At 39.2% G+C, this 20,365-nt stretch overlaps 1 protein-coding gene across 12 annotated transcripts; it reads right to left on the bottom strand.

The window, feature by feature from the left end:
- Positions 1–1,394: 1,394 nt before the first annotated feature.
- On the bottom strand, positions 1,395–19,479 carry LOC6572833. Of its 12 annotated transcripts, none has more exons than XM_015166618.3 (7): positions 19,287–19,373; positions 16,139–16,448; positions 8,217–8,370; positions 5,187–5,395; positions 2,520–2,653; positions 2,125–2,446; positions 1,395–1,899 (listed from the first exon to the last, which is right to left on the bottom strand). In XM_015166618.3, the coding sequence occupies exons 2-7, from the start codon at positions 16,221–16,223 to the stop codon at positions 1,655–1,657; spliced, it is 1,149 nt and encodes a 382-aa protein (XP_015022104.1). In that variant the 5' UTR covers positions 16,224–16,448; positions 19,287–19,373; the 3' UTR covers positions 1,395–1,654. The 12 variants fall into 12 exon arrangements, with proteins under 12 accessions (XP_015022104.1, XP_032589642.1, XP_032589640.1 ...); XM_032733751.2 differs by having other exon boundaries at positions 16,139–16,355; XM_032733749.2 differs by having other exon boundaries at positions 16,139–16,481; positions 19,217–19,347.
- Positions 19,480–20,365: the final 886 nt, after the last annotated feature.

Raw genomic sequence — 20,365 nt, 5'->3', positions numbered from 1 at the left:
TCTTCAATGAGAGATATGGAAGTCTATTCTATCTCTGATTCATATGCCAAAGCATTCGAAGGATCCTTTGATTATCCGAGAGAAATCTCTTTCTTTTTGAATTTTGTCTACTTTACAGCATTATTTTTATATTCAACAAAGAATATTTCTCTATTTTTCCTCAACATGAATTCCAAGGCTACCAGAAAAACAGCACTGATTGGCGGCCCAGCAAAGAGCAACTCACTGAATTACTTTAAAAGTAATGGAAATGAAAAATTAAATTTGAGCCGGAAATGAAGAGCAAGCGCTTTAAATGCAAACCGAAACAAAAATCAATCCCGAACTGTCAAGAGCTGTAATTGATATGCAATCTGAGTGTTTGGGGGTGTCTGGCTGGCTGTTTCTGTATGTATGTGTGTGCGCGCGTGTGTGTGTGTGTGTGTTGGTGTTTGGGTGTGTATGTCGGTCGATCTGGGGTGTTGCTGGAGTGTATACGAATGCGGTCGAAAGGGCGCCACGTATGGGTGGCCCCATTAACACATGCTTCACCAAACACCCAGCGCGGCGATGGCGGGCGCGCATTTTTGCAGCCACAAACTTGCGTATGCAAAAAGGAATTGCAATTGAATTCATTGAATTCGATTTAAAAATGAAATAAAAACGAATCGTCAGTTTGGATAGATGAAGCCAGTATAGCAGATTCTGTGCTGTATAGCAGATTCTGAGATACTCTATTAAGGTAAGCTAATAATTATTAGAAAATGTTTAATATTCAATTTAAATAGTTCTAGGTAGGGAAATAAATAAACAGTAAATAATAAATAATAAATAATAAATAATAAATAATAAATAATAAATAATAAATAATAAATAATAAATAATAAATAATAAATAATAAATAATAAATAATAAATAATAAATTATAAATAATAAATAATAATTAATAAATAATAATTAATAAATAAGAAATAAGAAATAAGAAATAATAAATAATAAATAATAATTAATAATTAATAAATTAAAAATAAATATATATAATTAATAAATATAATTTTCATAATTAATAATAATAAAATTAGTAATGCAGATTTATTGCCAATTTCTTATATATATATATATATATATATATATATATATATATATATATACATATATCATCTTTCGATTCTGTTACTAATACATACTTACTTTGCTCCACAAAAAAAAAAAATTAAAAAGATACAAAAGTATTTCTTCCCAGTATTTGCTCATATTCAAGCTGCCAGCGCATATGCCCCATGGCGCTGCATATGCCAAAAGGCTAACAGCATAGTTAGCGGCAATTTTTGTGGTAATGGGCGTGGCGTGGGCGTGTCGGTCATGCAAATGCAACATTTATATAGCCGAAATCGAGGAAGTGAAACGAGCGCACGTCGTTTGCATTTAGTTTTTATTTTTATTGATGAGCTTTAATTGTATTGCGTATTCGCATACTTACAGACTATTTACACAGGTTAGCTTGCTTACATCATGTGTGTTGGATAACTGTATGCTCATAGTGATGTACGAATGTACAATACACACGCATACATATACATATATCAGTTGTAGTTGTAAATTCTCACGTGCATTTCAGTTGCTTAAAGCTAGAAAACAGTTTACAAACGAAAAAATGTGAATAAAACCGATCGAGTTAAATGTGAAAACTAAAAATTGGTGTTGCAGCTGTTGCTGTTGTTGTTATTGTTGTTGTTGTTGTTGTTGTTGTCGTTGTAGCAGCTGCAGTTGTTCGTGTCGCCATTTTGCAGCGCGTCAACTTCCGGGCGCCATATTGAAATGTCAGCGGCCGGCAGAGCAACCGGCTGCCGATGGCTGCCGCCGCTGCGGTCGTCGCGGCCAGCAGCAGCTGAACGCCGAGCAGAGCGACCCGCGGCGCACCTAGAGCAGGGGTAATAATGCAAACGATGGCAGGTGAGCGATGCCGTGCAATTATATTTATTTATATTTGTAAATTGTAAATTGTTCAAATAGGCAACCGCCTGTCAGTTGGCATTTGGATGGGCATTTATTTTTAATTAGCTGCCCGCCACAGCTGTGTGGTTGCACATCACATTGCCGGGCACTGTAATTGCGGTCGCATGCATTAAGCGAGCATGCACTCACCTGATTTGTACAGCTCCTGATTCTTGCGATCGATGTCGTCCCGTATGACCAGCGCCTGCAGAGTGGACTCCCGCGTCAGCTGCGGATAGCTGCCGATCTCGGCTACACAGCGCAGCTCGAGGCGTCGCTGCAGCGGCTTATGCTGCCACTGCTGTTGATGTTGCTGTTGTTGTTGTCGCTGCTGTTGCAGGCGCTGTAGTTGCGGCTGCTGGAAACGCGGCTCACTGGCATAAAAGTTCAGCTGCGAGACGATGCGCCGCAGCTTGTAATCGTGTGCCGTAATCGTTGTCTCTTCACTGGGCAGCAAATCCAATTTGCTGGCCTGCATGAGATAGACAGCTTAGTTGTCTGAGTATGTGTGTGTGTGTGTCTGTCTGTGTGGGCGTCTCACTCACCTTGATGCCATTTATATACCAGCTAATCGTGGTCACCAGACTGGAATAATCTGTGCTACAATTGACCTGGACGAAATCATCTTCACGATACATCGAGTGGAAGCCGCTGATGAGCGGATTGTTCTGAGGCAGAGCTGCGTGGAAATAAAATATAAAAGATGAGCGTGAGATGACGGCGATTAAGAATTAATTAAGCCTTAAACACAAGTATAATCAAATATTTAAGATTTTAGATTAAATAGAAAGTATTTTATATATCAATTTAATTTAATATGGTCGACTGCATAAGATTTATGCTTGAATACTTTCACTTTAAATAGTTTTTGAACTCAAGTCACTGAAAAATTTTAATTAGCCTGATATGAGGACAGTAAATGTTATTGTTCAGCTATCGAGATTTTTAGATAGCTTCGATATTTGTTTTATTGCCATTTTAATTAATTAATTACATTTAGTTAATTTATTAATAACCCACATCATTTTATGTATTATCTACTTTATCAATACATTTTGATTGAGCTAGATCGATGTCATTGCTCTCATGTGCTAGAGTGAGACAACTATATAGACTAATTTTCTACCTCAGGACTGTTAAAGCTAGGAATGGCACTGCTAACAATAGTGATGGCAATGTTAACAGAATATCTGAGGTGTAGGTGCAAGAAATAAAAATGTTATGCTAAAATTGTGCGTATAAACAGGAAAGCGAATAAAGGAGGTGAACAAGGCATATAAAATAAATTTCAGTTGCCACTATATTATAAACTCATTCGATTTCGATTCAGAGAATGTATGCAAGAATCATTTGGAGCTCTGCCAAGTTTTGTTAAGTAAGTTACAAAGTTAACAGCAAGAAAGCAAGCAGACAAAAACACAACGATGTATGTATATAAAGTGTGCCAGAATATGAAGCTAACGATAATTTTATGTAGTGCATTAAGAAGTCGTTGGCTTGGCCAACTAATGAATGCAAATGAAAAGCAATTTCATTTGTCACTGGTCCTGAAACCGCTTCCTTACGCATTAAAGGACTCGCTTAAGCGAAAATACAGCATTTAAATGAATCTTCAAGCTTTATAAGTTCGAGATTTAAATAATTATTTGTAAGAAAATGCGAACCTACATTTAAAATTTTGTCTCATTGAAAAAAATGCTTAAATTGTTGTTGAGTTGTGCCTTTAATGGGTAAAATGTGATGTATATAAAAACATAAAAAAATTACGGAAGTTCTTCACGAAAATGTTTTCGTTTGACTTGCGAGAGGACATAATAAAATAATCAGATTATAAAAGGTAGCAAAAGTGCATTAGTGACAACTGCGAAGCTAATATTAAACGTGCATGAAACATGCAAATTTTGCAGCTTGTTGAACGACCCCAGCCTTAGCCCCGGCTTCAGCTTCAGTTCCATCTCCATCTCCTACGTCAGTCTCTGCCTTAGCTGCCCGCGCCCTGTTTTGCCGCTAAGGCTGTGTTGTCTATGTTGTGCTCGTTGCTTGCTGTTGTTTATTTAACAACTTCTCTATTTGCTTTTGATAAATTTTTAAAAATATTTCAGCAGCGAGACGCACACCATGTACGGCGCAGCGCATCTACAAGATATTTATTTTATATCAGCGAAAAAATAGATGATCATAAAACACATGCAGAGCGCGCAGAAACATCCTGCTGCGTGTGAGTGTGTGTGCAAGTGTGTGTGTGTGTGTGGGCAAAAGTAAAAGCGAAAATAAAAAGAGGAAAAACGAGCTACACAGACACACTCGGCCACAGACACACACACACACACACACACACACACACACACACACACACACATATACACACATACGTACACACATCCTGTGTGTGCATGGGGGGACGAGGCAGTAGGCACTCGGTAGCGGAGCTTTTCATTTTAGCGATATCCTTTTTAAGCATAAAGTGCTGCCGTAAATCACAGAGGCGCACAACAACACACATACACATACACACACACACACACAGATACACATGGTCCGCACACCCGCAGACTCGAGGCAAGCAAGCGCGATTCCTGTGCGCTATTCCAGCGCTCTTGTTGCCTGCCCAGCATCACTCTCAGTGTAACTTCATGTGTGTGTGTGTGTCTGAGTGTATGTGTGTGTGTGTTGCTAGGGATGCGAATCACATGCATCTCTTGGTTACATTTTATGAAAACGTTCAGAGCTCGCTGGCTGCTCGCTGGCTTGTTTCTTGCGCGAATACATCCTGCTGCCGGGCTGCTTATCCTGTGCGTGTTGCTGGCCGTTGCATGCGGCACGTTGCGCGTTGCACGTTGTTGCAAGCCACTTTGGCATATATGCAAACGGCTTTTGCTCTTTGTCTCTCTCGCTCACTCGCTCGCTCGCCCGCTCACTGTGCATGTTCCTTGCAGTTTTCTTTGCATGTTGTTTACCATTAAAATATCACGGAAATTACACATTTTACTTGGTTTATGCTGTGCGGCAGCGCAACGGGCATTTGCCGATGGATAGCGGTAAAAATATTTGCATTACATACGCACCCACACACCCATACACACTCACCCAGACACACCCACACTCACACAAACAAACATGCATGCATGCATGCACTTTAATTTAAGACAAACAATTGAAATTGAATTTTATTACGTATACGCAGCGTGGTACGCGGCTTGGTGAAAACTTACCCTCAACGCTCATGTTGGCCGTGCGCTCGGAGAGCTTGAAATGCGGCGCATCGCCGGACACTTCGCACCTGTAGACGCCCGTCGATTTGATGCCCAATAAATTCAAGTCGACACGACACGACGATTCATTGCATTCGTAGCTGTTATCGATCAATTGCACGCCCGCCACCGGGAACTTGCGAAAAACGGTCTGCATTAGCGGCGCATATCTGTATGTTATGGGTAGAAAGAGACAGAAACCGAGAGAGAAAGAGTGAGAGAGACGGTTAGTTGGCCTAAAGGGTTTCCTTTGAGCGGCGGCAAATTGGCCGCAAATTGTGCCAGCTGCCATTTACTGTCCTTTTTCGGTGCCTGCCTGCCTGGTCAGCTGATAATCGGCCGAAAAGGCACGCTAAAAGCTTTCAAGCCATAAACGAAACGAGGCCAGGAAATGGAGATTTTTCGCACACAAGTGCCGGGACATGCACTCAGCTCTGTGTGTATAATTGTGTGTGTGTGTGTGGGTGATTTCTTCAATTCGTTTTTGTATTGTAGATTGTTGCTCATTAATCCCTCAAATATATATTGAATCTATCTGCAGACAAATCTACAACAAAAGTGTTCAAGTGGAAAACTTCTTCAGCGCCGAACAAGAAAAGTGGCCTTAGCACATAAATAAACAAGTGCGATGTGCTAGAGTGTGCTCGACGCTCAAATACTCTGCAATCTGTGTGTATGGGTGTGTGTATGGTTCCATTGGCTGCTGTCACATTTCGATTAGCTAACTATGCCCCACTTCGCTGTCTCTACTCGGTATTACAGAGAGAGAGAGAGCGAAAAAATGTTCTCAACTTTTGTGGGCTGCTGTGGTGTTGATAAGTCGCTTTGTGCGCTACTTGTTAATAGACGTAATCTGCCGTTTGTTGCTTGTCTGGGACTGGGCAAGCTGCTACGCAGGACGATAGACTAGGCTGATGGACTGCTTGAGCGGGGGGGGATGGGTCGAATTATTTGCGGCTTAGATGGCGGCTGCTGTGGCAGCAAATCAACAAATTTGATAAGCAATATAAACTGGCTTTCTTGCTCTTGTTGCGTTTGCCTTTTTTGGTTCGTGGACGCGGCTCGTTACATGGGCTTTGTGGCAGCTATTATGGTCTGTGTGTTGTGTTTAATGCCTATTTTCGACTTAGTTTTTCACATATTTGATGTGCAAAGCCAATAAATACTACGATAAAATAAACTACACGGGATAGCAGATCTCAACTAAAGTTAATTGTATTTCAATTTATTTATTTGTCGGTAGATTCAACTGATTCTGTCTTCTAATTGGCGCCCAGCACATTATATAAAAGATTTACAGTGACAGCTAAAAGAGGTACGAGAGAGGGAGACAGAGAGAAATATACTCTACCTGCTAAAGAGAAATTGATATTGACCAATGAAGGAGCTTTTAGAATTTGAAGCAATTGAGCAAGCGAGACAACCGTATATTACGTACAAGCCTGCGATCAATGCAGCTTAGAGCAGCGCGACGCTGCAATTTTTAATAAGTGCAAGCGTGACAGGTAGCTATCGCTGCAAAGAATGGCCGCTCTAACTGCCATAAGTAAATACACGAATTTGACCTGTAGTCAAAAAGGGGAAGACAAATATTTATATACTGACGTTTATATTCTGCTAAAGTAAATAGCACGCCATCTCTCTCATGCACCATTATAAAAATGACACCAATTGAAAGTTTCTTTGCTTGCAGTGCGCAAATTTCTAGCTTTGAGCCAATGTTAGCGCTGTTTGTGCATCAAGTTTGCAAAATACATATATATTTATATACATATAAAACTGTATATATATTGCGCATGTTTTAGCGTTTTAAAGTTTTTTGTTTACATTAATTTGCAGTTGCATTACAAGTGCAAGTAAAATTGCAATTGGCCAGAGTTGACTTTTCATGTGCTGCTGCTGTTGGCACTGCCGCGGCAACAACGGCTGTTCCTGCTGTCTAATTAAAACTTTCGCTTAGCAGTCAACCCTCCCCTTATTACTTACTTGGGGTTGCAGTCAGTTGTGTGTATTTGTGTCTGTGTGTGTGCAAAGCACCTAAGCGCTACTCATTCTCATTTTTAATTAAGCAAAACGCGAAGCAGTCACTTGAGATTTTTCATTACGCTGCAGTGCAAATACTTGCAGACATGCATATACATATACATACATTCATATGTGCATGCATGTAACTGACTTCCATCTGGGCGGGCCGACGATGATTATGATGATGATTATAATTTATGTGTGGCAATTTAATAATGATGTTAATGTCTGCGTCCCTCTCTTGATTGCATATTCACTATTTGAAGTGGTCGTCTTGAGGTCAAATTGGCATTTAATAATCATTTCAGCTTGCCTCTGACACAGCTCCTGAACAGATATCAGCTCCTATAGCAATTAGTTGGCTTTGTTGTCGCCTGTCTGGCTGCTGCTGCTATTGTTGCTGTTGCTGTTGCTGCTACGGCCACTGTCAGGGCTGCTGCCACGTACGTGCAAAGGTTAAAATACGCAAGTGACTGATGGCTGCTGTTGTCGAGCAAGCCGAGTTAAGTCGAGCCCGAGCCGAGCCGAGCTGCATGGCTAAAAGCCTATAAGCCCAAAATGGGGCCAACCACAACAGTGTATTTCATATGGTAGGACATTTAAATTAATTTGCCATCGCATAAACGAACCAACGTAAATTAATTTATTTAATAATTCATTAGGCAAGAAAGTCGCATGACAATGAACATATTTATGTGGCAATTCTCGCTGTGTATGTGTGAGTGTGCGTGTGTGTGTGTGTGTGTGTCTGTGGGCTGTGTGGGTGGGGCTGAAACTGGTGGCGAGTGCGAGCGCGAGTTACGCCCTTGGCTATGGCACGGATTTTGATGCATTTGACAGCTGCGCAGCCTTCGCAAAAATAACAAAATAAATATCATAAATTATAAACGCACACACAGCCACACAGACACCCTCCATCTCCTTCTCTCTCTCTGCGTGGGTGTGCGCGCGTTTTTGTGTACTTACCTAAAAAACTCGCCGTCGTTTTTGTACCACTTAACCGAATTTAACGTGTGACCACTTATGTCATAGCTGCAGGATAATGTCACGTTATCACGAAAATCAACAATTTGTGGCACATTGATGTCAGTCACAAGTAGACACTGAATGCGTCGCATAGCTGCCAAAAGAGAAACAGAGATAGAGACACGCAGATACGCTGATGGTGTGTGAGTGTGAGCGAGATGGAGCACGTGAGGTAAACAGCAGCCAGCAGCTGCCGGCAGCAGCATTTGGGTGCGATTCTCGATAAAAAAAAAAAAAAAAAAAAAAACGTCAGATAAAATGATGAAAAATGTCATAAAAATGCTGCAAGGTTTTGCATTTGCCAGCTTTGGTGTGCGTGTGTGTGTGTGTATGTGTGCGTGCGTGAGTTTGTATAGCACAAATAAAGCTTCATCCGAGTTTATAATCGCAATGAAAAAACTGGCATATTGCATTGCATAAATACATATGTATGTATGTATGTATTCCGTGTGCTGAGTCAAATGCTAATTGCTGCATATGGGTTATTTCAATATTTAAGCCTTCAATGTATGCAATTTGCTTGAAATCTTGTAATATTTATATGCATTTACGTCTACTTCTATAAATATTGACAAACATATATATTTATAGGTAAATATATAGCAGATTGTTTGTTAATGTAATGCATATATCTGCCAGGTCTGGCAACATTTTGTGTCCTCCTGCTCTTGCTATTGGTGGAAAATCTCTTACTGAACCATTACGATTATTGATAGATGACTTTGTTCAGTAATGATAATATAAAGTATCATATTTCTTATATATATAAGTTCGAAAATTTTAAGAATTTAATAAAAAATGTATAGATTCCTTAGAATTATATTGATCCGCAAGCTCATTTTGCCAGCCTGAGAATCACATGGAAGGGCTCTAAAGTGTTTTGTAGTTCAAGTTACAATAAAATGCTTTTATTTTATTATAAAGTGATTAAAGAGTTAAGTACATTAGGCAAAAGAAAAAAAGAAAACTTAATGTTGGGTAGATAAATTAACATAAAAAGAAATTAAGCGAAACACAGAGAGAAAGTGCGAGAAAGACAGAGAGAGAGAGAGAGAGAGAGAGGTGAGGAGGGGGAGAGGTAGAAGCAGACAAATTGTGCAACGGAAAAAAACTGACGCACAGCTTCTAATTGAATGAACTTGTAAAAATGCTCAACATCTGAAATGACACAGCAACAAAAAAGAAAGCACGAGTAAAAGGAAAGCGAACAACAACAGGAACAACAACTGCTAAACGTTTTCAGCCAGCAACAACAACGATAGCAACAACGAGGATGAAACCGCGCGTGGGTTTTTACAATTTGCGGAACGTTTTTAAGTGCAAACCGACAGCTGAAAAGGAAATGGCAGCAACAACAAAAAAAGTGGTTAATATCATTAGCTGAAATTGTTGCTGCTGCTGTTGTTGTTGGGGCAACTGCTTATTGCAACTGCAACATGCGCCAGCTGAAAAAGTTGTTGGTAAATTTCCATAATCTTGGCCATGTCTTGTCGCACTCGCACAGCAGTTGCCGCATCGCAGCGCTGTGCCGCATGATAAGCAACAATTTAATGCCAAGCAACGACGACAATTTGCAACTTGTCTGCATAATTTTTGTTGCTGCAAATGGCATTAGGCAACAGCGGCAGCAACAAGCACCACCACTAGCACCACCAGCACCACCACCGGCAGCAGCATTTCTCGTGAATTTAATTTGTTGCACTTTACAGTTGAAATAACTTGAGGTGTGGCAGCAAAAAACTTTTGTGCCACAAACAACATAACTTCTTTAAGATGTCTATGCAGTGTGCTTACCTTGTAACCGTTACAGATTTAAAGCTATATACATATACATATCTATATACATATATAGAGAGGGAGAGAGAGACAGAGATACTTTCTTATAATGCGCGACAGATTGCAGGCTGTAATGTGAGCTTTGCATTCTGTTTTATGCCTTGTCAATGGCAGCAAACAAACTGAGAAACTTGTTTAAAGTTTCAATAGACAAACAAACAAAAGTGCCTAGCCTAGACGACAAAGAGGCGGAACTGCTGTTGCATGCTGCATACACCCACACACACACACACACACACACACACACGTAGAGCGACTGCTGAGTGTGACACGACTCCTTTGAAGCATGTCAAAGCTGCTGACTAGCAGTAACATGAAACAACAACAACAACAGCAACAAGAGCAGCAACGACGATAACAACGACAATGGCAAACACATTTGCAAATGGCAGCGGCAACCGCAGCTTAATGACAGCCTCAAATACACACACACACACACACACTCGGGATGGAGGCGTAGGTGTACCACAGGTGGGCGGTACAAGTTCAGTTGCGTGGCAGAAAGCATGACAGCTGTATCTGTGACTATTTCTTCTTCTATATATATATAAATATAAATTTATATATGTGTGAGTGTGTGTGTGTGTGTTGTGCCTTTGTGTGGCGCATAGCAAACAGCGGCAGCTTCAAAGGCTTACTTCCAGCTAATACCCTTGAAATAAATTGTATATAATTCACTTAACGAGACTTTAATGCTTTTGAAAGGCTCTCTCAATAAATACTTAAAATTAAATTAATAATACTATAACATTTTTTCACGAACCTCGGTTAAATACAAATTTAATACCTTGAAAAGCTCACCACTCTCAAGCAGATAATAAACACTTTAATTTAAAATAATAACAATTAAATCAAAAGTCTTAAAAATTTTCTATATAATTAAAAATAAATTGCTATATAATCAAAACTAAAAAAATTGTTATTTATTTATTAAAAACCTTTTAAGAATTAGGTTTAAATAGTAAAGTATTAATGTATATTCTTTTCTGAATTCATATATTTTTTGCATTATTATTATTTATTTATTTAGATATTAAAAAAGTGATTGCATTTATAATAAAGCTAAATAGAATATTAATTTTGTTTTCATTTTGTATATGAAAAAACAAATTGATTGACTAATTTGTAAAAAATGTTCATATAATTATATTTAAATAAATAATTTACATTAATGACCAACTGTTATATAAATCAATGAGTGTTATATGAAAATTGAAACCGAACTACCCTGTGCTGCACACAAAATCTGTCACATGCACAGCACAGGGTATTTAAATAAGTACATCAAATAGCCGAGCAAGAGGCAACTTTTTTGCATGGCAATCAACGCACTTGAGCAAAGTTTTTGCTGCCTAACAACGCCAAACAACTCCGATGGCAATTCAAGACCTCAATTTGATTCTTGCTGTTGTCGTCAACTCGACATGTGTGTAGGTGTGTGTGTGTGTGTGGGCATGGGCATTACTTATGTATAGGTAGAGCAGGTTGTCTGATGCTTTGTCTGTTTGCTTGGCTGATTGTTGCACAGCTGTTCGCTTGTGGCTTACAAAATTGTGAAAGCCGCAGCACGAAGCAAGGATTTTCCTCCTCTGGTAACCGTGAAAGTGCCTAAAGAAAGTCGCCCGACTTTCCCTTCTTTTATTGCTGCTAGATGCTGCTGCTGATGTTGCTGTTGTTCTTATTGTTGTTGTACATTTTATTTAAGGCATGCAGCGCATAGTTCTCTGTGCTTGACTCCACGTTGAGTGGATAATGCAAATTGCGTGCCCTGAAAAGTAGGCAACACAAAAGTTGCTGCAGCTTTGGCTACGAAAGAACCGTTTGCTGCTTACGATAAACGCCAGCGCAGACAAATCTGCACGGCCCGCAGCATAAAGAAATGCCAAGCATCTATAATTTGCATATAAATGCGACAAACGCTTCGAGCACCACGACGCAGTCCGAGCGCTTGTTTGTTTTGACTTTGCGTTGGCGTTTTCTCTTTTCTTTCGTATATCTCTACCCTGTAAGTAGAGGTAGAGCTTGAGCAGGGATTTGAACTTATAAATTGGCATCAATTTTTGATGAATTTCAGGCAAGCTTAAGAGCAGAAGTCTGATTAATTTATTATACCCGAGTCTAAGAAAGTTGACCTCGTGTTAATATACTATGTATACAATATGTATATTCTGGGGGAGTCGACTTTAATAAGCTTTTAAGAAGTTTCAGTTTTCCTCATAAATGATAAAATATCGATTTTCTGCATGGTGGTGGTAGATTAAAATGCCGATTGTAGTTTAAAGCTCTTCAGTTTACATATCAGATGTCATGCATACATCTAAATCACTTGCTTCGTCAATGTCATATCTCGATAAATATCGATCAATATATTTCAATAATTGTCAGCATGAAATGAGCTGTAGATTTTAACAGAAACCCGTTAAAGTTCTTATAACAGATATCATATGGATATCAAGGGTATTCTATTATTGGCTTTCCTCGCTTATAATTTGAATCGACAACAAATTTAACTTGAGAAATTTCGAGATGCATTGATTTTTCTTTGCATAGAAAGAACTAAAGACCCCGGATTCTATTTCATTCACTTTTACTCTATATTTCAGATATAATTTTTAGTTGGTTTCGATAACAACTTCATTTAATTAAATTTCTTTAAAGATCGATTTTATATATATAGGTCTAGGCAAAGTATACAGATTCATATCACATGCTCATCTACCTTGCTTGAGTCAACAATAATTTTGACCGATAGTAACTTCAATTGTAGAAATTTCATGATATATAGTGCAAAAGGGTAGGTTTGGAAAGATTTAAATCTTATATGATTACATAACTTTCATTATCAATATTTTGTTTTAATAACAGCTTGGTCTAGAGAAATGTAATGTACCATATTACGCTTAGACTACTGGGTATTTCTTAGCTGTTCAATTGTTATTTGATGCAATCTGATTTGAGTTTCTTTTCAGCTGGAGTTGAGCTTGTGGCAGGCGAACACAAATAAAGATGCTAATCTCACTAAAGCGTAGTTGCGCACAACAACAACAACAACAACAATTGAGCAGCTAAATGGCACAGAAAAAGAAGCCAAAAAAAGAAGCTAAAATAAAATAAATAGCCGTAGCTGCTGTCTGGCCAACTATGCGACGAGCGTTAAGCTAAAGCTGAGATTCCATAGCTGCTATAGCTGCTGTTGTTGTTGTTGTTGTTGTTATGGCTGCTGCATAGCAAATGGGATTTAAGCCAAGCAACAACAATAGCAGCAGCAGGAGCAGCAGCAGCAGCAGGAGTAGCATCAGCTAGACTCATGCGAAACGTCAAAGTTGAAACTTGATTTTCCACATTGGCTGCGGTTGTTGGCTTTGCTGCATGCCACATCCGCTAGACATTAGTGTCAGTTTTTTGGCCACGCCCGGCAGAGCTAAACAATTTACAGGAATTTACAATAAAAATACATACACCCACACACACCCACACACACACACACACACACAATTGCAATTGGTGGGAGTGGCGCAAACATAATTTACTTTCAGCCAGCCAAATCGCACACTTAATAAAATTGAAGACACTTGTAAAATAGGCAATTTGTTTAAATAAACTTTATGGCACTTGAGGCAGGCGACTCAGCCGAGTGCCGAACTGTCAGCAAGTCAGCCCACCACGCCCATCCGCACTCGAACACCCACGCACTTGTAGCCAAATATTTATTTTGCCGGCAACTCGGCTCACTCTTTGGCTGCTGTAAATTGTAAAAGCGTCTATAAATTTTTAGAAAAGTGCAAATAAAATATAGCGCAAGTTTTTATGCCTCTCAGTCTGTGTGTGTATGTGTGTGTGTGTGTGTTTGTGTCCTTTAAGGCGTACTCCAAAATGAAATTGTCACATTTATGTTTCCTTTATGTAAATTTTTTTCTCGCTCTCGTCCTGACTGGAATGTCCTTCGAATATTTCTAGCTGGCCCAAAATACTTTAAACAATGCCTAAGAAAAAACTATGCAAATTTTTATGCGCATGTGTGTGTGTGTGTGTGTGTGTCTGCCTCCTCATTAATTCTCATTTTATGCCACACAATTCTTCAGTTCGACTAAGCTTTAGTTATTCTGCTTAATTTATGATTTTATACAAATGGAAACAGTTATAGCCAAAGCTAAAATATGCTTTTGACTGTATTTTGATAAAATATTCATGTTTGTTCATTCAAAATAGCATTTTTTTTTTAAATGTTTTAACTGCTTTCGCTTCTAAAAATGAAATGTATATGTATGAATATAAATAATAAAAGTAGATTAAAAAGAAAAACAAAATAGTCTTAATTTGAAAATTACAGCTCTAAATATGAGCGAGATGTAACTTTATAGATGATTTTTTTGATAATGTTTTTATTCAATAACACATTTTTTTAAATTTATTTTTTTTAATTTTTTTTTTTTTTTTAGTCAATAAAAGTCAGTATTTATAGTAATTTAAATCAATGATAATTTAAGTCTGTCATTATTAATAGGACTCCAGAAAGATTATGCAACCAATAGAAGCCACGAGGGCTTCCTAATAAATACAAACGTAAAAAAATAAAAATAAAAATAAAAATAAAAATAAAAATAATAATAACAATAATAAAAAGCGTTTATTTAGCTGAAATTTCCAGTCTCTAGCTTTTATATCTTCTGAGGTCTCAGCGCTCATACGGACGGACGGACGGACAGACGGACAAGGCTATATCGATTCAGTTCGTCGCCTAAATCAAGAATAGATACACTTTATGGGTTTTGCCACGCCTCCTTTTGCCTGGTATACAATGACAGACTGACAAACTGTGCTCAATCGACTCAGCTTGCCACTCTGATCACGAATATATAAAAATCCATCACTCTAATTTTATGTGATTTTTGCATTTTCATTTTGGATTAAAATTTGTAAATTTTACAATTGGAAATTTCCATAGTCCATTTTATAGTAAAGGCTTAAAAGACTTAACCCTTTCTATTTTCTTTATAAATTATTTACAATATTAATCTCTATATCTACTCAAACTCAGCTGCTTGACTCTTTGGCTGTCAAAAAGTGCATTTCAGCTCGAGCTGTTTTATTTATTAGCCCAGCCTGAGGACATATTTAAAATTCTATTTACATTTCGTTGACATTTGTCTCGAATGCATTCGAAGTGAAAGACTTGAATACTTTGAGCTTATTTTGTGATTTACTTTTCGCTTTGCTCCAGCTGGCCGTGCTGTCAGCTCCGTTGCCACGCCTCTGCCTTCGACAAATGGCGATGGGAAAATGGAAAACTGCTGGCCGAGCACAGAAGTGACAGAAGGGACACCGAGTGCAATCGAGAAATCCAATTACTGAAGCATTTCAGCAGGCAGCTGCAGTTGTTGTTGCTGTCCCTCGATAGCAATACTAACTAGTTTAGTATAGCAGCTATGTTTAAGAATAATCAGCGTAATAATTGCCGCAATCAATAATTGTTATTCAAGTGAGATTTCTGTGTGTCGCATTTCATTTGTGGGGCGCAATAATTGAAAGTGTATTTAAAAAACAATTTGGTCGCATGAAATTTGCATAAATTTCTGCGGTCTCGCCCATATTTACAAAATACGAACAACAACAGCAGCAACAACAACAACAACACACATTTATTGCTATGCTAATTTTAGAGTTTGGGTCACAGTGGCAACAAAAGGCAAGTGCACAAAAGCGCAAAGCGGAAACGGAAATGCCTAAATGACTTTTCATGGTGTCGCCATTGAAGGGTCAGGGTTCGCTCTGGCTCTGTGTGCGTGTGCGTGTGCGTGTGTGTCTGTGTCTCTGTGTGTGTGTGTGTGCGTTGAAGTCAACCGCAAAGTTGGCCACGTCGTCGAGCTTGTCGTAAAAAAGGTTGAACAGCTTAAAGGGATTAAAAGCAAAAGGCAATAAAATGAAAAGTTTCAAATATTTTTATTATTATTATTATGAGAGCCAGCAGCCGCCGGGTCCGGGGCCCCGGCTAAAGCCCCAGACTAAAGCCTCGACTTTAAACTTACCCAGCAGCATACAGATGCCCAGCTGCAGCAGCCAGCAGCTAGCATAATCCATTCTATGTGCTCCTTGGCCAAGGTCCTGTCGCATGCGAAAACTTTCCGTTCGGCATATTTTCAAATCAATTTTGTGTGTTTTGCTTTCTTTGCCGTACAATCTTCAAACATATTACTTTGCACTATCGCCCGCCATGATTATGTATGTCTCTATATATATCTATATCTATATATATGTGTGTGTGTGTGTGTTGTGTAGTTCCGATATCGACAAGTGCCATTAACAGGCCAACAAATTGAAACAAGCGCCGAGTCCTTGCTGGCCAAAAAAGAAAACAATATTCAGCATTCGCTGCTGGCGTTTAGTTTTTCTCAAATTCCATTTTTTATGCTTTTTTTTTTTTTGGTCGTTGTGTTTTAAGGTTATTAAATTTGAAAAGTTTTTTGGCGTCAAAGTGCGGCGTACTGAGACAGCAGACACACACACACACACACACAAACACACACACACACTTACACTTGCTTGTGGTCTATTGTCTATTGTGTCCGGCTTTAAGAAAGTTTTGGCTCAGACTTTTGCATATGCTCTATCGCATGATCTAAAGTAGATATGATCGAGGGAAAACGCTGAACTTTGACTTAGTGGAGAAAGTACAGTCGGAGGGGATGAAAGATATAGAGAGAATGAGAGTGTTAAAGGTAGAGATACAGACTGAGAAACAGATAGGCAGATATATATAGAGAGAGAGAATTTCATTGGGAGATATGAAGAGAAAGATATTGGAGAAATAGAGCGAGATGGATATAGAGAAAAAGGGGAAATATAGATGCAGGGAGAGTGAGATAGAAAGATAACGATATACAAATAGAGAGAGTGATAGACAGAGACAGAAAAAGTCTGAAGGAAAGAGATGGAGAGACTTATAGACATATGTATGTATATATATATGTGGGGAGAATTGGGGAAATAGAGGAAGAGAGAGCGAGAGAAAGAAAGAGATAGATAGAGATTGATAAAGAGGGAGACATTGAGAGAGATACAGAGAGCAAAGTAGTGATAGATAAGTAGATATATCGAGAGAGAGAGAGAGAGAGAGAGAGAGAGAGAGAGAGAGAGAGAGAGAGAGAGACAAAACTGGAGATAAGGAAAATGGAGACGGGGATAGAAAGGATTATTAAAGACAGACAGATAGATCGAGAGATATAGAGAGAGAGGCAAATAAAAAGAGAGGCAAAGAGATTGAGTGACAGAGCGGAAAATTAAGAAGTAGAGAAAGAGGAGTAAAGAGCAATTCTTATAGAAATTCATACAAGAAAATATATTTTATTATTTAAAATCTTAATTGTATCGATAGCTCTGACTGCAGCACCTATATGATATATAATGCCTCTATCTATCTATAAAATTGACTAACTTCCTGGGCAGCCCTCGTCTAACAGCAGAGTATATTCTAGTCGGCTCTCTCTCTTTATGCTTTTGCACCCTGTGTAATAAAGTTCGCTTTTTGTTTTTGTTTTGTTTTGTTATTTTGTATTTGTCGTGCATTGCATTTGTTTATTGTCATTGTCAGCGTTATTTAAACGTTGACAGTTTTGAAATTTTTTTTCTTGTGGCCCAAAAATGGAGTGTGGGAGAGAGAGAGAGAGGGAGACAGAGAGAGAGGGGGAAACGAACTGAAAATGAAAATGTGGCAGGCGGCAACTTTGTCTGCGGCGATTGTCTATCGGGGCCAGTGGCAGTTGCTGTTGGGCCAACAGGAGGCAGAGAGTCACGCTCCACGCCCAGCGTTCAGTGGACATTGCCCCTTCCCCACACACAGCCACAGCACTGTCCGAGCCAACCCGAGCGTCGCCCCTCCTCCCTGTGGGAGCCTGTGGCGCTTCAGGCTTTGTGGCATAAAGTCCTTTAATGCTCTAATCAAATTGTGGCTTCTTTTTGTGCTGCCTTGTCGTCAACTTTGACTTGTTGTTGCTGTTGTTGTCGCTTGTGTTGTTGCCATTGTTGTTGTTGTTGCTGCTGCTGCTGCTGTCATCATTGTTTTGGTTTCATTGACGCGTTTATTAAAATTGCCGTGGCAAAGTTTTTGCACGCATCGGCAGCAATTTTTGTATTTATTTTTTTTTAATAACAGCGGCGAGCAGGTTGAGCCGGCTTCTTGGTTAATTTGTTTTTGCTGCTGCTGCTGCGTACTAAAAACACAGGTGCCTGCAGGTGTGCTGGTGTTTGCAGGTGTGCTCAGGCTAATTTCATTTGCAGCTAAAGATAATTGCAATATAAATATATTTATTTTTTTCTATATTGTTGAACTTTACTTAAATTGTTTACATAAATATTTTCATTAAATAAACTCAATATGTTGCCTAGCATGTTGCCTTCTCTCTCTTTCTATCTCTCTCTCCCTCTCTCACTCTCTCACTCTCTATTATGTTAGTTAAATTTTGTCAATTTAGCTAGAAATCCTAATGCAAACATTTGCTTTTCAATCGTGCACTAAAGACAGTTGTTACATATCTATCTACTTAACACACACACACACATGCATAGTTGTGTGTGTGTTTGTGTTTATATGCTGTCCACTAAAATAACGCATAAGCAAGGGCCACACAAACTTGACGCTTAAACGAACTATACACACATAAACACATTCACATATGTGCATTCACAAGCTACACACACACACACACATACACACACACGCATACACACAGCTGTTTGGGCTGTGCTTGAATCTAAGTTAATTACTTAATGGCAACGTAATGCACAGGCATTTTAATAATTAACAAACATTTCATTGACTGGCATAAGTGACACACAAACACACTCAAGCACACACACACACACACACACACACACACGCACACATGTGCATGCATATAGACGCATACATTGAGTTCATGGCACAGTTTGTTGGCCCTTTTGAAATATTTATTTATAAGCCTTGCGCAACAGTCGGCAAAATTTTTTTTCCTCCATTTTTGCATTTGCATAAATGCATAATTTCCATACACACACGCACACATATGCACATGCTTGTAATCGTTTGTTATTTGTCTTTGTTTTCTTTTGCTTCTTCCTCTTCTTAGTACGTTTTTGTTTTTGTTAGCCTTTTACGCGCTTTCTTCGTCAGTCGGCCGCACCGTGTGCCTCTTTGCTCACCGTTACGCCCGCCCGTCCGTCCGTCCGCACGCACCGTGTCCCACAAAAGTTGCCGTCTAACTGACGCGCTTCGGCTGGGGCCACGGCCAGCTGGCGTTGCGTTGCGCTGCGAGGCTGCGGCTGCTGCGGCGGCTGCGGCAGCGATGTCAGCAAGCCAAGCCCCGTATGTAAAATCCATGTCCTGTCCTGGATTCCGTTGCGGTCTTCGTGCATTGCTGCCAACGTCGTTGTCGACTGCGACGCGAGCGTCGAAAGAGCATCAGCTGGCAACTCTTTAACAACACATACATACACATACATAGATGCTGCGTAGCGGCCGTTGCTTCGGCTTTGCTCTGCCTACGCTTCGGCTCGGGTTGTCTTCGGCTGCTGTCGTTTAACGAGCATCATGGGAGCATTTAACAATGCTTGCATCGTCGTCTCTTTTTGGGCGCGTCTATTGCCTCTTGAGCTTTGCTCTCGTCAAAGAGCATTTGTCGCTTTGTCGCGCTGTTGCCTAACAGCACTGTTACACTAACAGCGAGTGGAGAGTTTGGACAGAGCTGTTGAGCGTTACAGTGACTGACTGTTAGTTTGTATCAGTTTGAATTGTAAATGGAATACAAGAGAGAAATGAAAATGTAGTTGATTTAATTGTAGAAAATTGTTTAAAAATATATACAAATTAGAGAAAAATTGATATAATTATTTAAATTGGGAATGCGAATATATATTTAAATATACGATATTAATTAAATAGACTAACATTTGCAAGTTCAAGCTGATTTCCCAATTCAACTGGAATGCAAATTGTTTTCAGGTTAATTGAATAAGTCTAATTGGATATGAATAAGTCCAATACAATATATATGCATTTGTATAATACCCAAAAATCGTTTATAATTGAGCTATGCACATTGTCGTGCTGTCTCTTTCTCTGTGGGCATAAGAATAATAAGAACATGCAACATTAACTGGCAGCCGCAGTGGCAACGGCCTTGTGCAGCCAACTATGCAATGGGAAAATCCCAAGACTTTGGTTGTCATTCTTCTTGCTGTTCTGCTGCTCGCTGGAAATCCTATTAGCCACATGCCCGTCT

Source organism: Drosophila mojavensis, unplaced genomic scaffold, assembly GCF_018153725.1.
Source record: "Drosophila mojavensis isolate 15081-1352.22 unplaced genomic scaffold, ASM1815372v1 contig_16, whole genome shotgun sequence".
NCBI lineage: Eukaryota > Metazoa > Arthropoda > Insecta > Diptera > Drosophilidae > Drosophila > Drosophila mojavensis.
The sequence above is the reverse complement of the archived record's forward strand: the minus strand, read 5'-3'. Positions and strand labels throughout refer to the sequence as shown.

Excerpts from the sequence above, each read along its gene's own strand:
- LOC6572833 (XM_044007385.1), bottom strand. The coding sequence starts at position 19,464 with ATGGATTTTACATACGGGGCTTGGCTTGCTGACATCGCTGCCGCAGCC. Across the intron at positions 2,654-5,186 it reads GGCCAACATGAGCGTTGAGG|CTCTGCCTCAGAACAATCCG; the intron begins GTAAGTTTTCAC and ends ATTTCCACGCAG. Across the intron at positions 2,447-2,519 it reads GGTATATAAATGGCATCAAG|GCCAGCAAATTGGATTTGCT; the intron begins GTGAGTGAGACG and ends TATCTCATGCAG.